General features: G+C 43.4%; 1 protein-coding gene across 1 annotated transcript in view; it reads right to left on the bottom strand.

The window, feature by feature from the left end:
• The window catches only part of LOXL2 (lysyl oxidase like 2), a 123,367-nt gene that overhangs the window by 54,894 nt on the left and 46,686 nt on the right, over window positions 1-21,787 (bottom strand). The window contains exon 4 of the mRNA XM_060251867.1: window positions 1,731-1,942. Coding sequence (XP_060107850.1) covers window positions 1,731-1,942 — 212 coding nt within the window. The remainder of the gene's footprint in view (window positions 1-1,730; window positions 1,943-21,787) is intronic.

The raw sequence follows: 21,787 nt of genomic DNA, 5'->3' as shown, positions 1-21,787 counted from the left end.
AATTTTAGATAAAGCAGGATGACCAAATATATGTTGGCAGATCACCAAACCAAATGAGAGAAGCCTGTCTTACAGTATACAGAAGGGAGTTCACATGGAGCAATCTCTTAGCCCTTATTGTGGCAAATTCTTTAGCAGTGAACATCAGGCTTTCAGAGGTCTAGAGAGGTAAAGAAAGAACATTGCTGTAAACATGGGATCATTGGTTCCCATGTACAGAGCACAACACACAGCCCACCTGGAAACACTTATTTACTGATGCCGGCTGAAACAAAACAAAAAAATTTCTCTGGACTTAAAAAGAATACTGCACTGAATGTGCTTTTGCATGATTCTAATCCATTAGCTGTTTTGTTGGGTGATTAGCTCACTCATGAAAAGCATGAAACACAGCCTGAAATCCTGCAGGCAAGGGACCCTGGGAAGCATCCCTATAGGCGAGCCAGAAGAACAAGCTAAAAACCACAAGCATTGTGCCTTTAGGCCTCCTTCCGAAGTTTATTCCATAGATCAGGATAAGAAAAAAAAATCCAAACTGTTTTTCAATACAATCTAAACTGCAGCTGTTTCAAGGCCTTATTCATGGTAAATGGTGTGTGTGTGTATGTGTGTGGGAGGAACCCTGTTCTGATAATTAGACAAAACATATCTGGCGTATCTTTTCTTGCAAGATGTTGCTCATATCCTGACTGGACCAAGGCAAAAATGGATCAAGTAACAATCTGGTATTGTGATTTTACTGGTGTGTAATTTGGTTTAACTTCTCTTTGGTTCTCATTGAGGACTGATCTTTTAAAATAAATCACAAAGCAGAATGCTCCCAGAACTGTATCACATTTGACTTGTTCTATCTTTACTTTGTGCTACTTTCAAAGAGCTCAAGAAGGTGCATGTGGTTCCTTCCCATGGGTTTTTCCAGGTCCAGCCCAACACACTAATCAATACACTACAGTGGCTACACTGCACAGAGTCCAGGAGGGGGTTAGTCTGTTTGGATGCTCATCATCCATGTAAAAACTTTCATGTTGAACATTATTTCCCAGTGCTTTTAAAGCCAATACATATTTTTCCTGGTACTTACAGTGTGGAAGTTGTGAATTTAAGCCTCACCAGTACACCCTCTTAGGTGAAAAGATTACAGCTCAAGGTAGTAAATGCACTGTTTGCAGGCAAAGTATCACAGATTAAACTCCTGGAACCTTGAGTGAAAAGATTTCAAATAGTAACATTTGGGAAAGACCTTTCTCTGCCAGAGAGCAGCTGCCAGTCAGAGTAGAGAAATTCCTGGCTAGGTGGGTCAGAGCTCTGACTTGATATAAAGCAGCCACATAGACTCAAACTTACAGTACATGAGAGAGAAGTTCTCCCTCTGGGTACACCAGCTCTTCAAATGCAGGGCACATTTTTATGTAAGGCAGAATTCAAAAATATGATCCCTAGCCAGGAGTCTAAAATAGCCCATTCCCAGGAGGTCTTTGCTGTATGCCTGAATTGGCCCAGAGTTGAAAAATGTGGTTTGAACTGGTGTCCAATACACTTTACAGTGAAGTAAACCTGTGCTAAAGAAATGAAGCATTTTATACACTGACAGAAAACCCCCATTGAAGCTTGACTTTTTCAGCCCGAGTCTGGAAACCTACATTTCTGAAAAGAGCTCTCTGTGTTTAAGAAACATGATAAGCCCTTAAGGTTCAAGAACATGACCAACCCTTTAAAAGCATCTTTCTTACTTGTAGATATTGACGTTGTATTTCTTCTCACCCGGAAACCCAAACATGCCACAGATGACTCGGGAATTTTTTGTGGTCCAGTTTCTGTCACAGATCTGTTTCCAGACGCCTCCTTCTTTTACTTCCACATACCCTTCTGTGATGGGCAAACGCTTGCGGGAGGCACCCAGGACAGCTTTGATTCTGACATCTTCCACTTGGATATTTATATTCTAGGAAGAGAAATAAGCTTGTTCAGAATAGTAATTGGTCAGAACATAACACTATTGTAAAATACATCTCAAAAGGATTTAAAAAAACCCCTCAAATCAGTGCATAAAAATAAATCACTACAAACAAGTTAGTCCAAGACTTGCTTTGGAAGCTTTCAGCTGCAGTCTTCAGTGTAGCATGAGAAGTCTGTATTTTTCTTTTCTGACCAAAATCAGGAGAGAAAAACAGTGAGTTATTTGCATAACTTTGGAGCTGTCCCTGCTGAGGCCATTTCAGCTTAGCAAAATGGGACAGGGTGAAGGCAGGAGCCACTACCACACTACTCTGCAGTTCCAAGCTGAATCAGGCTCCTACCAATTTTTAAAATGACTTTCCCCACAGTTGCAGTGTAGCTACAGGGAACCCAGACCAACTGGTCAAAAAACATAGCATGTAGCTTGGCCACATGTCTTGTGTAGAAAAAACAACAACAACCCCCAACCATTTATATGTATTTGTATATATATATAATTTAAAAAGTAAATTGTAAATAACTGTAAATAGAAAAGTATATGTATTAGGAGGAATTTATGGTCTGTATTCGAAAACTGAACAATCACGCAAACTCAGGGTTTGTAAAGCTAACCAATTAGAGAAGAAGGAGGGAAAATATAACTGTTGTATTGGTCCCTTAACCTAGTTAGAAAGGAACCAATCAAACAGCAGGGAAATCATGATCCTTTAACAAACTTTGATTGGAAACAAAAGTTAGACTCTTTTTTTTGGCAGTTCTCTTCAATGTTTAAGTAGAACTAGCTTGGTCAGCAATAGGAGTTAGAGGAAGAACTCTGAAGGACTTCAGAAAACAGAGCTGCCATCTAGATACCTGCAGCTGAAATGTTCTCAGAAGGTGGAATTTGCCTGAGAGATGAGAGAGCTGTAGATCAGGGAGGGCTGAATAGTTGTGGAGAAAGCTAGACTCCTGCAGCCTGACAACAGCCTGCCTCAAGGCTAAATCCATGAAGGGAACTGCTACATCAAAATCCTGGGGAGAGGAGATTGCCACCACCACAGAATGCTGACAGAAAAGGCCCCAGAAGACTATGTTTGAACTCCCCTGGGCTATTGGGGAAGCTTCTAGGCTGTTGCTGTTGCTAGGCAATCAAGCCTGGTTCTCTTAGTAAAAAGCAACCAAGCTTGGTTCTGTCAGTAAAAGGTGGGTGGAGGAGGCCCTTTCCAGGCCTATTTTGGCCTTTGAGGGAGAATCCAGGCCTATTTTGGCCTTTGAGGGAGAATTCATCAGTCCTGACTAGGGCTGTCAGTTCCAGGGTGGTGGGAAATTCCTGGAGATTTTGTGGTAGAGTTTGAGGAGGGCAGGGTTTGGGGAGGGGAGAGGTCTCAGGTAAATAGAATGGCATACAGTCCACCCTCCAAAGCAGTTATTGTCTCCAGGGGGGAGAGATCTGTTATCTGGAGTTCAGTTGTGATACCTGGAGGTCTTCAGGCTCCCAGTGGAGGTTGGCTACCCTAGGCCTGGCTGCTTGCTACTGTTCAGCAGCACCCCCCCCCTATGACAATCATTGTGACATAGGAGTTAGGACTTCAGAGCAGGGTCTGCGAGACTCAGGTTCTTGTTGTGGAAGCTGACTGGGTGATTTCAAACCAGTCACAAACTTTCAGCCCAATCTACCTAACAGAGCTGCTATGCAGATCAAAAGGGGGAGAGGAGAATGATGTAAGCTGCTTGACTCCACATGGTTACTATGAAAATAACAATAGTTTAATTTTGAGGTACAACTCTGATCAACGCAGGTGGTGCTAAACTCCTTTATGGAAAGGCAATATAAATTATTGCATCAATACAAGCTGCTGGGGAATAAAATCACAGCACAGAAATAGGTGACTAGGTCAAGTAAATGATCTTTCTAGATTTCTTTGCTCACTATGAATTTATCTCCCTTTAGTACAGTCTGGATTGCCTTTAACTAAACAGAAGGCTGATGAGTCACAGTTTGGGACTACAGTGAGGGTAGCTGTAGAACAAACCTCAAAGCAACACAGGCCCAGAGGCTCAACTGGATTGAGGAAAAATGCAGTGGTAGGCAGCTGAAGGGGTGGGGAGGGGGGAGAAAGGAAAAAAGAGCAACTGGGTGAAGGTTTCAGAAGAAGCAGTTTTCCTTACAAAAACCAAAATGACATGGTTTCTTTATTACATCACAACTATGGAATTCTTCTCTACTCACTCATGGATGTAATACCTCTGAAGGGAAAAGGCTAGCATACCGAGTTCTTTTTAATCTATTACAATAAATTAAAATTCAGTTATTAGAAGCAGGGCTTGTACTTTCAATAGCCTACATGCAGTTGAAAGGAAGAACTGGACCTGGTGCCAGCTTGCAAAATCCTTTTTGTTATTTTACCAAACTCATCCAAATGAGGTTTAACCAACTGCTTGAGCAAAACTACACTATTGCTGCATCACTATGATTCAACTCTTCTATAAACACAATGCTGGAAATATAAATTCAAGGGCTTCATGCAGCCCAGAGAAATCTTTGTGTGGTCCATGGATTCGTAGTGGCAGACTCTTAAGAACCGCATTCTCAGTTTCAAGAAACAGTGGGTTAGGTCTAAAATGTTGGGTTGGATCCAAAGGCCCCGTATTATTTGTAGAAGGAATCTTTCTGTCCATGGATTGCTTCCTTGAGTGGAAGACACCATTTATGAGTGGAAAGATGTCTTCAGATTAAATTACATGGTTGGACTCCAACTCATTATGCTGCTAGCCCTCTTTATGATAGAGATTAATCTGAAATGGTAATATGCTTGGAAACAATTGAATGAAACAAGAACAGCCCCAATGTCTTGGGTTTTCAACACATGGGCGGCATTTGAGGTCTGATATACTGACTATAAAACTTGAACTCAAATCCCAATGCAGCCATAAATTTATTGGTAGTTGGTCAAGGCTAAATTGCTACTATACAGTCTTAGCTTGCTCTTTGTAAAAGGGAATAGCAATAACCAATTTCCTATTCATAATTTTTGATAGGTTGAATGAAAACAGATTTATTGAAAAACTTTGTAAGACTAAAAGGGTCAGAGAAATAACAGACTTTCCCCCAAGGATTCATCCAAATTTGTCAATCACCTCAGAGAACAAATCCTATAGAAAATGCATTACTATGTCCAGCGGTGGAATTCTAGCAGGAGCTCCTTTGCATATTAGGCCACACACCCCTGATGTTGCCAATCCTCCTGGAGTTTACAGTAGGCCCTGTACTAAGAACCCTGAAAGCTCTTGGAGGATTGGCTACATCAGGGGTGTGGCCTAATATGCAAAGGAGCTCCTGCTAGAATTCCACCCCTGATTATGTCTACCTACTGCAGTTCAGCAATCAGATATTTGTGAAAATGAGATATAGAACATGTCAGTCTTAAATAACAAGGGGTTGGATCATACCAGCTATTCCACCAAAAAAAGGCTACGCCAAGGATCATGGGACCTGTGTGGACAAAAACCACATGGAATGGGGACTGCAGTGAGGAGCAGAATCAGGCAAGTAGTATCCAATCCAAACTGGTAGTATCCAATCCAAGATGAATTCAATGGCTGTCAGTGACTAGATTACTTTTCTGTTTATCATGATCACTTTGGGTTTGTTTGTTTTTTGGTATTCTGAATACTACAGGTAAAATAGTTTTACCTTGTCTTATACCTGTGCATTTTGGATCCCATACAGGTGCCTCACTTCTGATATCAGTAAGGAAAACGGCAGCGAGAAGGCTTCTTTAACAGCATGGATTATGTTGGTGTCCTGCAAAATTTCTCCTCCTTTGTGATCTTAAGCCCATGTTTCACCCAACAGAGTCTTAACACAATTGTTTGGTATTAGTTCTGCTTGAAATATCTCCCCCCTCACAGGGCCCCCATTTTGGCAGGATCTGTGGCCAGTATCCTCCACTGAACTACATGGCAGATCTCCAAAGCCTTGTGCCATCTGAAGCCATTACAGATTAAATGTGTTTTAAATTGGTTTAACTACTAAAATGGAATGGATATTTCATATGGGCTTGATAAAGTACGAAGAATAAAGAGCCTACCTTGTAATACCCACCATTATGCTACCTGAGGTTTGGGGGGGGGGAAAGCGGTATTAAGGAGGATGTATCAACCTACAGCCAAATATTTTTAGGTGGAAAAGCACATTCTTTTTCAAACTGCATTGCATGAGAGCTTCTCACAATCCTGGAGGATATTCTAGAATATTTCCCTACAACAGGGCTTCCTTGGTGTTAAAGGCTACAGGACTTAAGATAAAACTCATGGCCAATAACAGTCCTAACTTCCCCCAAGACATGAAAACTTGGAATCTGAGGCTGTGCCTACACAGCAATAATTTTCTGGAATCCTTCTGTAGCTACTGTGAACGCATTTGCCATGGTAATAGAACATCCATGCAGTAATTTTCTCTTCAGTTTCCTTGTCTTATCATCTCCCTTTAGCCAAAATTCCCTTCTCCCCATGTCACATTATTTCTACCTTTCGGGGGGGGGGGGGGGAAGGTAATCACTATTAATGTTAAGTTACAACAATCTGTCAACTACCAATTTTAAGCTACAGTAAGATGTCAATTACTGGTATATTGCTATAGCTTAAGTAATCGGTTGTCAAGCATGCATATTTTTATGTGCTATGAAGGCCCACCAAACACATAGCAGAACACCACTCTAGTCTGCTCCCCACACCTTTACAACTAAAGGGTGCATAATATATCCATCTGGCCCGAGGATGTTTAGGTTAGCTTTTCAGTAACTGTGTAATGTGCCTCTCCCCCAGATTCACACAGTCAGGTCTTATCTGCTCCCAGAGAAAATGTGAGAAGGGAGATGTTTTTATTAGCTTGCATTCCTTAGCAATAAAAGAGATACTAGCTAGTAGCTTTTGAACCCCTGACTCAAATTGCATCTATATGTTATCCTTTTGAAGTTTTCCTATAAAGTAACTATTCGAATCTGTATACGTCATTACTTCCAAGGATCCTGTCCTTGGCAAAGCTATGGCGTTTTTACAATGAAGCAACTTTTGATTCAATAACAAAAGCTTGATTATTTAGAAATATCGATGCCTGACACTGGTGGACCTGGGGGGAAGCAAAATGATGCTGGTATGGGCAAAATGTTCAAAAATCACACCTTCCCATCTACAAAGGATCTAGACTGCAATCTTTCCTAAAAGATCATACCAACCCAGCTTTATGAAAGACTGTAGCTATGTGGAAGAAAACATGGATAGTGTTGATGTTGTGTGGATGCTCCAAATAAACCTGCTGCAGTTTAGACAACTGAAGAAAACCTCCATACAGATTATTAAGGGCAGAACTAGTCATTAAAACCATATTGAAGTTGCTTCCAAAAATGTCAGCCTCATGTCACGTTCTCCATTGCTCCATAAACACACAAGATTATTTGCCTTGTGTTTTCCCTCACACTGCATTTCACGCCACTGGGGAATGATGGCAGGGAAAAATACACAACACAATTACAAGACCCAGGATATGGGATCTTGCATGTTTTAAAGACAGAATGAATACAAACAAGAAGGAAAGAAAAAACCCAACTCATGTGAATTCCTCTTGCTCCAAGGTATTTGGTTATGTACATCCTACCACCATGTTTTCCAGTCAAACTCAGTGCAAAATACCAAGCAACATTATTTACCCATTGACCTTCATGAAGCACTTTGCTGTGCACAGGATATACAGTTTGTGTATAAACTGCAGTGTGAGGAAACAGAAATGTGGCACATGCTGTCCTGTTTCTAACATCTAAGGGGTGGTTTTATATGACCCATTTTTTTTCTCATGAAGCGTTCTTAGGTTGTCATGCCATAGTCTGGTTGTTTGACATTTCCACTGTGCATCTACTTTTTCCATTATAGTTTTTTTTCCATGGAAGGCACATGGAAATGAGGGAAATGTGTGTGTGTGTGTGTGGGGGGGGGGTGTTAGCCCATGATGAGCTTATCTCCACGTGAGCAGGTCATCAGCCAACAGCCTGAAGTAGTATACAGTGCATTGGTTTAACTACCAATCCATTTGTGCTGTTTTCCCACAAGCAGTCATGTAAAATAAGCTCAAGCAACCCTGCTGCATGTTGAGGTCACTGAACTCAAATATTTGTTCTGAGAATTTTGGAATAAACATTGTCATCAAAACATAACTAAATTTTCCAGGTTGAAACCACTTCCTCCCCTTTCCTTTTCGCAACACACTTTCACATTCAGTGATACTGGAAAAGTAAAAGAAGCTGAGACTCAGAGGAATGTGTGAGATAAAAGCATGAGTCCTTTACCCTATCACCCATAGGCAATAGACACCCCCTTCTGCTGAAGCAATATAAACACTGGTTTCAGCCTTCTGCAGCTAAAACATAAATATGATTTCCTTGTAAGTGGGGCAAGGTTATCCTCTAAACTCCTGGGACCAAGGAAGCCTTTAAACTAGGGTAGGTTCCAAGTTTGGGGCGGGGGGCTGAGCAGAGTGTCCAAGATCCCCCCTCCCCTCCTGGCCCCCTGCTCGTGCCTTCCTTCTCACCCACTTAGGGGTCCACCACCTGTGCATTCTTCCCACATCCATTTGCAAGCATCCATGCTCAAGGATCCAGCATACCATTTTCCCAGTCTTGCTGGGCAGTCCATACAGCTGGGAGTGCCACAACAGAAGATGCTGCACAGCATGTACAGCCAGCAGTGTTAGTGGCAAAGCACTCACAGGTGGCAGAAAGGCAGGTGGTTCGACTGTGGCAGTGGGCTCCGCCTTCAGATGGAAGGTACCTCTTTGGCCACTTTCTTACTGATATGACATATCAGTCCACACCACTTTGTTTTCATCTCTGGCCCCTTCCAGATTTAAAATATGGTTTTCAAACCATGGTGAGGATGGTCAGATATAACCTAAAATTGAGGCTGAAGAAAGCAGAGAGAATTCAAGTACAAAAATATGGTTGCAAAAATATAGTGACTTTAAAAAAAAGTAATCTCTCTCTCTCTCTCTCTCTCTCTCTCTCTCACACACACACACACACACACAGATTCTAATTCCTTCTTCTGCTCTGAAGTCCCTGAAAAAAATCCTAGGCTACTCTCACCCTGCACTGGAAAGTACTTGTCAAATTGTATAAAGAAGGGCAAGTTCTGATTGGTAGCTTGCTGCTATTTACATATCCTCACCATGAGTTTACTTCCTTAGCTGCAACACATGAACATCAGATGTTTGAGAGAAGAAAGGAAGGAAAGAAGATGGGGGAGGAAGAGGTGGAAAGAAAGCAACGCTGACTTTTAAATGTATTCTCCAAGCTGCCAGCTGGCTTGGACAAGTGATTTAAAGAGAGAAATGCCTTATCCAAGCTGGCCGATGGGGTGGTCGAGGCTTCGAGAGCCATGCAATATGTGTGAAAGAGCCACATCTGGCTCCCATGCCACAGTTTGGCCACTCCTGGTCTAGGAGAAGCTTAAGGCCCTCCCCAGGCACTGCCCTCAGATCTTCGAGAATTTCCCAAGCCAGAGTTGGCAACTATATATCAGCAGGGCTGGAAGAAAAGTGTCTGAAATAACAGAGAATAGGGAAGTAATGTTGGGGGAAAGTTCAAATCCTCACCTATGCACCACTCTTGTTATTAAAATTAGACACTATGCCTTCCATGCTTTATATGCAAATGTGAGAAATGTATTAACCAATCACCAAGGCTACTCCTGTCTTATATAGGTTGACCTTAATGACTTACCAATAGACATTGTTCAAATTTGTAGGAAAAAATGTTAGAGATTTCAGTTCGATTTCTATGCTTGCTAGGACAGGGCAAGTGGGGCTTCTTAGGACCATTTCAAGTCAGGAAAATAGAACAGAAAAGATTCAAAGGCACTTGCACTTCCCATTACGGTCCCAAGCAAAACCACCCCCTCCCTCTGTGCATCTGATGTATATTTGTGTGCATTTTTTTTAAATGGAAACACTGGAAACCTCCTTTCACAGAGCTACCAGTTTCATCTGGTTTGGCTAACTCCAGTGGCAGCTTTAAGACCAACAACAATAAAATTATCCTGGGTATAAGCTTTCATGTGCACGTTAAAGCTTATATCCAGAATTAAACCTCATTGGTCTAAAGGTGTTACTGGACTAAAACTTGTTCTGCTGCTTTCAGACCCACATGACTACCCACCTGAATGTTTGGCTGTAATTCTCTGTCCTAAAAGATTCTAATACAAACAATACTAAATACAAACAATACTAAAACATTGGCTAGTGAACTGCATAAAGAAAGAATTCATTCCTTGTTTGCTCTGATTTTCATCCTGTACTGGCTAAGGAGAAGAATGACCAATTTATTAAGAAATGCATCATCTCTTTTATCCTCAGTGGATAGTTTCAAGCCTCTTGATTGTTTTTCCAGGTCAGAACTACACAGATTTTTGAGAATATCTGCCAGAAAAGCTGATTTAAGGCTAAACTCTGTTTCTCTCCCTGTTTCTCTCCTTATGTTTGGACGGATCTGCAGCTTGCTCTTCTTGATACAGTGTGGCCCAACAGATCTGCTAGTGGCATAATGTTTAGGCTAAAATGATTGTGTGGAAGATATAAAAGTGTTTTGCCAGGCTGAAGGCTTGCACTTCATTCTGGAAAACAAGGAGGCGCTGAAGGGAATGGATAAAACAGATCCAGCCACTGAATCAGACAAAACGACACCCTTCAGGCAGCAAACTGTGAGCACTGTTCTGAATTGGTCAGCAAATTTCCAGTGATACCATTCACTGTTATATTTTTATTGGGGGAATTGCCATTTACTCTATATGAAATATGAAGCTATTGTACAGTCAAACCATGTGGCATTACATATTATATTTTCCCCGGTTACTCTCTAGGCCTAAGTGATCAAATATGTATTGTGAGTTTCATGCTAGGAACATAAATTCAGGCATGAGCAAACTGGGTTTGGGCTGGGAGCAGAGCATATAAGCCCCCCCCCCACCTCGGCTGTTTTCCTCAACACTGAAACAGCCCTTAGGGGTTATTATTTACCCTACTAGGAAAACATAAATATCCCTCATCAATACATGTGGGGCATTCTAGGTCAGGAAAACAGTTAGGGTTGCCAAGTCCAATTCAAGAAATATCTGGGGACTAGGGTTGCCAAGTCCAATTAAATAAAAATCTGGGGACTTTGGGGGCGGAGCCAGGAGACTTTGGGGGTGGAGCCAGGAACAAGGATGTGACAAGCATAATTGAACTCCAAGGGAGTTCTGGCCATCACATTTAAAGGGACAGCACACCTTTTTAAATGCCTTTCTTCCATAGGAAATAATTAAGGATAGGGGCACCATCTTTTGGGGCTCTTAGAATTGGACCCTCTGGTCCAATCGTTTTGAAACTTGGGGGGTATTTTGGGGAGAGGCACTCAATGCTATACTAAAAATTTGATGCCTCTACCTAAAAAATAGCCCCCCCCAGAGCCTCCAACACCCACGGATCAATTTCCTATTATTCCCTATGGGAATCATTCTCCATAGGGAATTATAGAGTGCCCAGTAGACATTTCCCTCCCCCCCCACGCTTTCTAAAGGGGAGGGAGGACCTCCAAACCAGGGAATCCCCTGCCCCCTCCCTCTCTCTCACACACAAATACTTACTGGGTCTTCTTCCTGCAGAACTTCACTTGCTGTGAAAACGAAAGCAAAAGAAAGGGAGGGGCCGTTTTCCATGGAAACTGTTACTGACCCTTTCCAATGAAGCCCTTCCTGTTTCCTGCGCAGCCTTAAAGGGGCACACATTTTACAAACGGATCAGGAGCTCTACAACAACATGATGCCTACACGTATGTTCTCTCTCCCCCCTGCTTCCGCATTTTTGGAGAGCGGGGGAGGAGACCGCGAATTCGGGGGTCCCCCACCAGGGCGGGGGTGGGGGTGGGAAGCCTACTGGGGACTTTGGGAGTGGAGCCAGGAGACATTAGGGGTGAAGTCAGTAATAAGGTTGTGACAAGCATAATTGAACTCCAAAGGGAGTTTTGGCCATCACATTTAAAGGGACTGCACACCTTTTAAATGCCTTCCCTCCATTAGAAATAATGAAGGATAGGGGCACCTTCTTTTGGGGCTCATAGAATTGGACCCCCTGGTCCAATCATTTTGAAACTTGGAGGATGTTTTGAAGAGAGCAACCAGATGCTATGTTGAAAATTTGGTGCCGCTACCTCAAAAAACGGCCCCCATAGAGCCGAGATACCTGCAAATCAATTATCCATAATATTTTATGGGAATCGGTCTCCATAGGGAATAATGGAATACCCAGCAGACATTTCCCTCCCCCCACCCCACTTTCTAATTACACTGGATTGGGGGGAGGGCCTGGGGATTGGCAACCCTAAAATCAGTGGAGGGTGGGGTGGAACACTGTGACCCTAATCTGAATGGGGCCTATGCATACCTGGGAATAAGTTTCCAGTGCAGAACTCCCAATATGTGTCTGATCATAGGAATGCAGGCAGGACGTATGGGCAAAAGTAATGTAACTAGGCCCCAGACTCATTTTTCCAACTGTGAATCTAAATGCTGCAACTAATTAAGGTTGCCAGCTCCAAGTTGGGAAATTCCTGGAGATTTAGGGGTGGAGCCTAGAAAGGGAGTTTAGCAGGGATGTGATTAGGGTTGTCAGCTCTGGGTTGAGAAATACCTGGAGATTTTGAGGGACAAAAATCTCAGGAACAGTGAGGTTTGGGGAGGGAAGGGACCTCATCAGAGTATGATGCCATAGAGTCCATCCTCCAAAAGCAGCCATTTGTTCCAGGGAAACTGATCTCTGCAGTCTGGAGATCAAATGTATTAGTGGGAGAACTCCAGCGACCACCTGGAGACTGGCGATCCTAGATTTGATGCCGTACAGTCCACCCTCCAAAGTAGCCATTTTATCCAGTGGATCTGATCTCTGATGCCTGGAGATCAGTTGTAATTCCAGGATGTGTCCAGGCCCCACCTGGAGGCTGGCAACCCTAACAATTAAGCCTGCCAACTCATTCCTCATCATGGCAAAACCAGAACTGGCCAATGTAGACCTGGTCTACCACACATACAGCAAAATGAAGTGGCAAAATCCTGAGGTGGTTAAGTGGATGAAACAGGTTTAGATCAGATTTTTAAAACTCTTTTTCAGGTAACGGCTTCTGCAAATAAAAAAGCCCCCCCAAAACTCACAGATCAGGGAGAGTATTTAGTGTGAGTTGCTTCTTGATGTGCTAGTGTTCTACTTATAAGGAGTTTTTAAATAAAAAATATAGGATTAAAACATGAGATCACACCCCCTACAATTTGAAATGGTTGAGTCTATTTTAACTCCTCAGTTTTGTTTATAGTTTATTTATGCCCTGTTTTTCTTGTGGGCATAAATAAGCTATAAACAAAACTGAGTTAAAATAGACTCAATCACTTCAAACTGCAGGGGGCGCAATCTCATGTTGTAATCCTGCTTTTAAAAAAAACCCCTCGATTATAGGCTCCCACCATTAACTGAGTTTGGCTGTCAGCCTCTGGACCACAGCTGGTTGCAGCCTTGCCTTTTGGCCTGACTCCCAACAAGCAGAGATTACCTTGCCAAATATCTGCAAAATCCTACCAAATCATCTTCTTCTGGGCTTGTGCTAAATTGCCTCATTGGTTTCTTTTTATGCCATTTCTAGTCTACTTCTAAATTCAAAGCAATTTCCCCTGATTGATCTGACTCTTTTTTTGCAAACATAGGAAGTCCTCTGTTGAAGCCACAGTGATACATTACAAATAAATGTTAGGGGTCAGAATTTGGTTGTCCTGTTGCCCCCAAATCAGAGCTGAAGTATATATTTAAAAACTACCAAAGCTGCAAGTTTTTCAGTTCAGAATTTTAATGTGGAATTTCAAATGTTAAATTTATCTCATAATTTTAATTCATGTTTTGGACTTACTGGAATCTCTTGATTGTTTTGGCAGATATCAAATATTAAATTTCATAAACAGGAAAGCTTATTTATACCAAGTCCCATTACATATCATCTTTCAAATGCTGCCAGATGTTGAATAGCCCCGCATGTCAGCTATGAAATGTTGTTAAACATATTAATCTTATAAACTGGCAATTCTGTCGTATACTAAATACCAGTACATATTATAAAATACTGGCAAAATCAACTGCCAAAGTGAAATATTGAAGTAAAATATTGAAATAGAGAATGTTAGACAGATATAAAATATTCAAGAATATCTGGAGCCTATTTTACACCACTATTTACAGCAGAGAATTCTGGGGAGCAAACTAGTCTCAGCATAAGGAAATAATTTTTGAAAAGACCAAATCCTAGCTTAGTTCATCTGGAAACTTTGGCTTTGCTTTAAATTGCAGCTGCAGTACAATAGTATACTAATTCAATTCTGCACTCCAGATTTAGACTTCTGTACTACGTCTTTCATTTACTACCTTCCTGTATATGAAATATACCTCACTGGCTAATATCCTGGACATCAGCAGAAATCAACATCTCAGGTTACATTCTAACCACTTACATTTTTTCACAGTGTGGACTCCAACCAAACAGGATGACTGTTTAATGGTGCCTGGCTTAGCCAATTTATCCTTTCCAGCATAGCTTAGTAGGGGCCAGGAAGCAGATACATCATTATAAATACTGAGACAAAGGGAAGAAAGCTGCTTCAGCATTGGTTTGTGCCCCTTGTTTCCTTATGAAAGGAGATTCAGAGCTCATCTTTGCAGGATGGCTTCCTTCACCAAAGGAAATGTTGAACGTTGTTTGGGGGGAGGGATGTCACAGACAACACAGCAGGTTGCTGATCTAATTCATATTCCACTATTCTATTGGATCAGAGCCAGTGTGGCATTGTGGCTAGAATGAGTGACAGTGTGGCTGCACCTTCCTGCCTAAGAGGATGCAAAACACACTTTTGGTACAGTCTTCCCCAAAAGCTTTTATTAAAATGGGTTTGAGAAACTGGAGTAGACCCAGGGAAAACTCTGAAATTGCGCAGCTGCATGTTGTGTGGAAGCTCACCAAAGAAAAACTGCTCCTGTTTGGGTGGAAAATTCAGAACGAGGACTCTGTGTGGAAGCAGCCTGGCAATCTCCAGGTGGGGCCTGGCAATCTCCTCTATTGCCATTGATTTCCAGGCAATAGAGATCAGTTCCCTGGAGAGAACAGCTGCTATGGAGGTACCCTGCAGATGTTCCTCCCCTCCCCAAACCCCACCCTCCCCAGGCTCCACACCTGTAATCTTCAGGTGCTACCCCTCCCAGAGTGGGCAACCCCAGTGGCCATATAGAAGGGGTTTCCAGGAGGCCTCTCATCCACATGCTTATTCACTCCCTGAGCAGATCCCTGGCCTGCTCAGCTCCAGCAAGATCGCACCATCTTCTACTGTTACGGCTGCTGCATTGGAAAATCATCAGAACTCAGATAAGAGGCTGCGCACTTAACCACTACACAAAACTGTAGCACAGGAAGCCCCTATTTGCCCCACTGGAGAAACATTCCCCCTTGTTGCTGCCAAATTATGGTGACTCTGTAGGATTTTGAAGGCAAGAGAAAATCATCAGAACCTGTGATCTGCATGGATGAAATGTAACCTAACCAAAGGAGCGGTATGTGTGTTATTAGAAAGGCATAGGAACAACCATGAGACCTGGTAATATTTAAGACAAACCTGAGGACCAAACCTTATGATTTGTAAATTGTAATGTGTAGCACCTGGGTGGCCCTCACCTGATGATAACTCAGCCACACATCAAGTGTGAAGTAACTTGTTTCCCCAGCATGTGGGGCCTCAGCATGATCATACAGGGTCCACAGCCCAATTTTCCTGATATGAAATAGCCTGGGGGTGCAAAATCCACAGGTGAGTTGTAAAAAATTGTTCTACCCTCTCTGTGTCTGTCTCCCCGATTCAATATTTACTCAATTTAAATCTCATGTGCTACTTTCTCTCACACAGATATTACTCCATAAAACTGGTATACATGTAATATTCCTGCTTCCTTCCTTCTCTGCACTCTTTCCTACTAAGAGTCCCATTTGTTCAGAGGTCTTGCAGGCTGACAGCTTCCCCTCCTCCCAAGTTGTGAGCCCTTGGAATGTTAATAAAAATTCCATAACTCCTCAGCTGCTGAACTGACAGCTCAGAAGGGCTCCTTTCCATTAACCAAAGCTGGGATTTTAATACCCAATAGCAACAGCACTTTTGTACAATGAAGCCTGTCTTTATTTCTATTTTTTTAAGGCCAACTTTATCTGTGCTTTGAGAGGGGCAAAATGGCAGACCAATTTCAATTTTTTGTCCTTTTTTGGCAAATATATACTCTGTGCTACAATATGACCATAACTTTGCACTGGATGTTTATCCAAAATGGGCACTGACTTGGAAAACAGAGATTTACAAATTGAGAGATGGAAAAGCATTGATGGGGAAATTCTCCTCAATAATACAACAGTGTGAATATTGGATTTTTGGAATATATCCCACCTATACTCTGAATCTCAGAGTGGTCACAATCTCCTTTAACCCCCCCCCCCCCACAACAGACACCCTGTGAGGTGGGTGGGGCTGAGAGAGCTTTCCCAGAAGCTGCCCTTCAAGGACAACTCCTACAAGAGCTATGGCTGACCCAAAGCCATTCCAGCAGGTGCAAGTGGAGGAGTAGGGAATCAAACCCAGTTCTCCCAGATAAGAGGCCGCGCACTTAACCACTACACCAAACTGTAGCACAGGAAGCCCCTATTTGCTCCGCTGGAGAAACATTCCCCCTTGTTGCTGCCAAATTATGGTGACTCTGTAGGGTTTTCAAGGCGAGAGACATTCAGAGGTAGTTTGTTATTGCCTGGCTCTGCGTCACAACGCAGTTATTCCATGAAAGTCTCCGATCCAAGTACAATCCAGGGCTAACCCTGTTTAGCTTCCAAGATCTGACAAGACTGAGCAAGCATATCAGTATCTGTAGATTTCCTCAGTGGAGAAATAACAACTCCCTATGGTCATTTCAGGCTGGGAAAACAGCACAAGGAAAAGACTTAGCCCCTCTCCCTTCATATCATGGTCCCAAGCCAAAAAGATGCAGGGAGCTTCATTCATGGGACTCCAGGCATCCCATCTGCTTGAGTTTTGAGACAGCTGAGCTCTAAGACTAAGTGAATGGCTTCCTGTCCTCTTAAAAGTCAATGTGCTATAGCACAAATGCCCCTTACAACCAGGGCTTTTTTGGTAGGAAAAAGTCCAGCAGGAACTCATTTGCATAGTAAGCCACACCCCCTGGTGGCAGCATTGTTTCACATAGGGCTTTACTGTAGAAAAAGCCCAGCAGGAACTCATTTGCATATTTGGCCACACCCCCTGATGTCAGCATTGTTTCACATAGGGCTTTTTTGTAGAAAAAGCACAGCAGGAATTCATTTGCATATTAGGCCACAACCCCTGGTGCAAGTCAGTCAGAACTGTAAGCCCTGCTTACAGCTAAGAAAGGGAACTGCTCATCTGGCTCATCTGAAAAGAGCAGCATAGGAGGGAGGGAGTTTTTGTCTTTATTTTTCCACTGTGAATGGAAGATCTTCTGGAACTGGTGTTGGGCATCCATCCCTCATTTCATATGTCCATGATAATTCTCGGATACTCTAATTGGGGCTCTGCAATCCTGAGCTGTATAATTAATTAAGATAAATTAATCCTAATTCATTCCCCCACATTTATAAATGTATTGCATCCTGGAGGGAGGGGGGAGCAAGAATTAGGGCTGAAGAATACCCACCTTGTGGTGAACATCACCCAACCTTTATCCTCCTTTGGAAGCTGTTAGGGACATAAAGACACTGCTCCCCCATCTGTTTTCTCCCCATCCCCACCTGCAACTGGCACTCGACTGACTTCAGCATTGTGTAGCTCTTGGAGTGCATCCACACCACAAGGATTCTCTGTTTTGCTTTCATTGCTGCTATGAATGCAGAAGCATGTACAATGGAATGTCCACATGGGAGTTTTCTGAGCACTTTCCCCTGACAGGCACCATTTCCCCTGTATTTTTCCCTGCTGTACCATGGGAAGATTTTTTGTGAGGTTTTTTTTGGGGGGGGGGAATCAGCAAACCTGTAGTTACCAATTATTTTAAAGCCCCCCCCCCCCCCAAAAAAAACCCCAAGCTTCATCTGGCACCTTCACTTTTTCCAGCAGCGAAAATGGAGGCTGCAAGAGGCAGCTAGAAGGAAAATGGTGGCAGTATGAAAGGGACCTTTGAAACTGAGCACCTACCATCTAGAGGGCACAATAAAGCACCTGGATTGCACTCTTCCTAAGAGGATCATAGCAGAGGAAGTTTGGGAAAGAGTGTATTATAGATGGGGATAGGATGACTGGAGAAACAGAGCATATCACGCAGCTGCTAGGAAAAAAGCCCTCCAATTTGAGGAGAAAAACGTCTTATGAAACAGCTTTTGTCAAGTCTCAGTGTTTATACAATGCTTCAGGGCTCTTTTTCTAGCAGGAGCTCCTCTGCATATTAGGCCATGCCCCCCTGATATAACCAATCCCCCTGGAGCTTACAGTAGGCCCTGTACTAAACGCCCTCTAAGCTCTTGGAGGATTGGCTACATCAGGGGACATGGCCTAATATGCAGAGGAGCTCCTGCTAACTTTTCTGCATATCTGTGTATTAAGAAACCTCTGCTTTTTTGTGAGTGACCATATTCCACTTTTTCACATATTGAAATTTACCATCTTGGGAATTGTTGCACTTTGCATTTTGTTGCAGTTTCTATAGCCTATTCTGAGACAGGCTGCTTCTACTTTTTGCCCCACTTTTGCTTCCAAACTGGGGGGACTGTACTAACAGCTGTGACTTACTTAAGCACATATTTTAGGTTTGAGATGGTGTTAGACGAGGTCGTAAGTACCTACTTAAATGTACTTCATGTGAAATTCCTTGGATTTTTGAGCTTTTTCAAAGGACATTGGCTGTCTAGGTTCATGGGAAAATTTAGATATCAGAAGAATAGTATAACATAAGCAAAAAGTGTGGGAAAGTCTATAACAGGTAAATGGTATGTATGAAGAAGGAAACTGCCCTCTTGACAGTGCAGTGCAAAGGACAGATGTAGTTCAAATCACTCTGTGAAGTGTCCCAGGACTCTTTCCATCAAAAAATACAAATGAGCTGCAACTCAGGGCCAACCTACACATTCAGGTTCCCAACTTCACATGAAGCAGCAAAAATAGGGAAATAATGCCCCCCCCCCAGTGCTGTTTTCACATGAGAAAAAGCGGGGTGGGGGGAGACCTTTCTCCCTAGTAGTGGCATTCCAAGCCCATTTGGGATCTCCTTTATTTTTAAAAAGCCATTCCCCACAGGCTGCTGTGTGGTATATGAAAAACGCTGGTCAAAAACCTGTAGCCTTCACATAGAGGCATCTGCTGGCCTGCTCCTCTTCAGGACCACAAGCTACTTTTAAAGAGAGCACAAGTCACCTACAAGCTGGGAGCCTGAAGAGAAACCGAATGCTGATGTGAGAAAGGAATTCAGTAAGAGTTGGTTGGTCATGTTATAGCGTGCGCTGCTCAACATAATTCACGTTGGCCTGAGAGTTGGCGGATGATTTGTAGGGCGAAGGTAGATTTGCTATGGGGATTCCTTAAGAACTGTTGATGTGCTATTTCTAAAAATAGCATCAGTGAATCAACACCTGCCTACTTGATTTTTCTCTGCTGAGCCAACACAGCTTCCAAGACACAATCTGTTTAATTTACGTCTTCATGCAGCACACCTACTTTGGCTACTACCAATAAGATTGCTATCATTTACAAGCCCTCAAACTTCCCTCTAGTTCCAGTCAGATGCCTTTTAGCAGTAAATGGATGCTTATTTATTTATTACTCACACAAAACACAATTTTGGCAATTTAGGGTTACCAACAACCTGGAGAGAAAAAAAATGTCCTGCCCCTTTAACAGAAGCTTAATGGCATGTCACCTAGCAGATTATATCATTTACTTTCATGCCAGGAAAAGCATAAACTGCACATTAAAGCTGCACTTTAAGCCTCTGTTAAAGAGGTAAGTCATTCCACCCCACTCTCCTCCAAGTGTGATTGCAAAACAATGCAAGTGGACTGAGCAAACCACAGCCCGTGAGTCTTCAGAAGGGAATCCCAATTACGATGTTAAATGCATCTACACCCACACACACTTACATCATTGGGAAAACAGCCAGGGACCTGCTGGGACTGATAAACCCTGTGTGAGATATTTCCACTGGAAATTTCTTCTGTGCCTGACTATTAATCACCCAAGGAAAGAAAACCCCTCTTATCACTTCTGTGCCTTCTTCTACAACTCAGTGCTCCAGTTTGCAGGCAACTTCTGACAAGGAAGGGCATTTGTGGGGGCCCAAAGCTCCGTGGTGCAGAGTGGTAAGCTGCAGTACTGCAGTCCAAGCTCTGTTCACCGGCATCTGGATTGAGGTGGCGTGGCGGTGCTGATGTTGTTAGATCTGTCGGCTGCGTTCGACACGGTCAACCGTCAGCTACTGACCCGCCGCCTCGCCGACATAGGGGTTAGGGGGTCGGCTTTACAATGGCTCTCCTCCTTCCTCGAGGGTCGGGGACAAATGGTGGCAATCGAGGGTGAGCTGTCCCAGAGGTGTCCACTAGATTGTGGAGTGCCTCAGGGAGCAGTTCTCTCCCTGATGCTATTTAATATCTATATGCGCCCCCTTGCCCAGATTGCCCGGAGGCATGGGCTTGGGTGTCATCAATATGCAGATGATACCCAGCTCTATCTGCTAATGGATGGCCGGCCTGACTGCATCCCAGGGAATTTGGACCTGGCACTGCAGGCCGTGGCAACTTGGCTAAGGCTGAGTGGGTTGAAGCTGAATCCGACGAAGACAGAGGTCCTTTGCGTGGGTCGGGGCACTTTGGGGAGGGAAATACCTCTCCTGGTTTTTGACGGGGTGCCGCTGAAAGCGGCGCACCGGGTCAGGAGCTTGGGAGTTCTACTGGAGCCTTCACTATCAATGGAGGCCCAAATAGCAGCCATTGCCAATCAGCCTTCTTTCATCTAAGGCGGGCAAGGCAGTTGGCCCCTTCTTAGAGCGTCAGGACCTAGCAACAGTGATTCATGCAACAGTCACCTCGAGATTGGATTACTGTAATGTCCTCTACATGGGGCTGCCTCTGTGCCAAACCCAGAAGCTGCAGTTGGTGCAGAACGTGGCGGCTAGGCTGCTATGGGGGCTCCTGAAATGGGAGCACATACAGCCAGGGCTGTGCGGACTGCACTGGTTGCCAGTTACATACCGGATTCGTTACAAAGTGCTGGTTATCACCTTTAAAGCCCTATATGGCCGAGGACCTGCCTACCTGAGGGACCGTCTTTCCCCATATGAACCCCAGAGAGCACTGAGGTCAGCAGGGAAGAGCCAACTGTCCATCCCCGGGCCGAAGGAGGCAAAACTGCAGAGCACTCACATGCGGGCCTTCTCTATCGTAGCTCCACACCTATGGAACCAGCTCCCGGAAGAAGTGCGGGCCCTGCGGGACTTTGAACAGTTTCACAGGGCCTGCAAGACCATCCTTTTTGGGATGGCCTTCACCGATTAAAATGACAGAGGGACTCGCCTAAGTGATTTTCATCATCATGCTGAAATAGCACCAGAATGTTAATTTTAGAAATTTTAAATTAAACTGTTTAAATTAGTTACTGTTTTTAAATATTTATTGTATAATTTACTGTATTTGATGTTGTTAGCTGCCCTGAGCCTGCTTCGGCGGGGAGGGCGGGATATAAATAAAATGTT

Source organism: Heteronotia binoei, chromosome 12 (genome assembly GCF_032191835.1).
Source record: "Heteronotia binoei isolate CCM8104 ecotype False Entrance Well chromosome 12, APGP_CSIRO_Hbin_v1, whole genome shotgun sequence".
Classification (NCBI taxonomy): Eukaryota; Metazoa; Chordata; class Lepidosauria; order Squamata; family Gekkonidae; genus Heteronotia; species Heteronotia binoei.
This window is presented reverse-complemented; position numbering and strand designations above follow the sequence as displayed.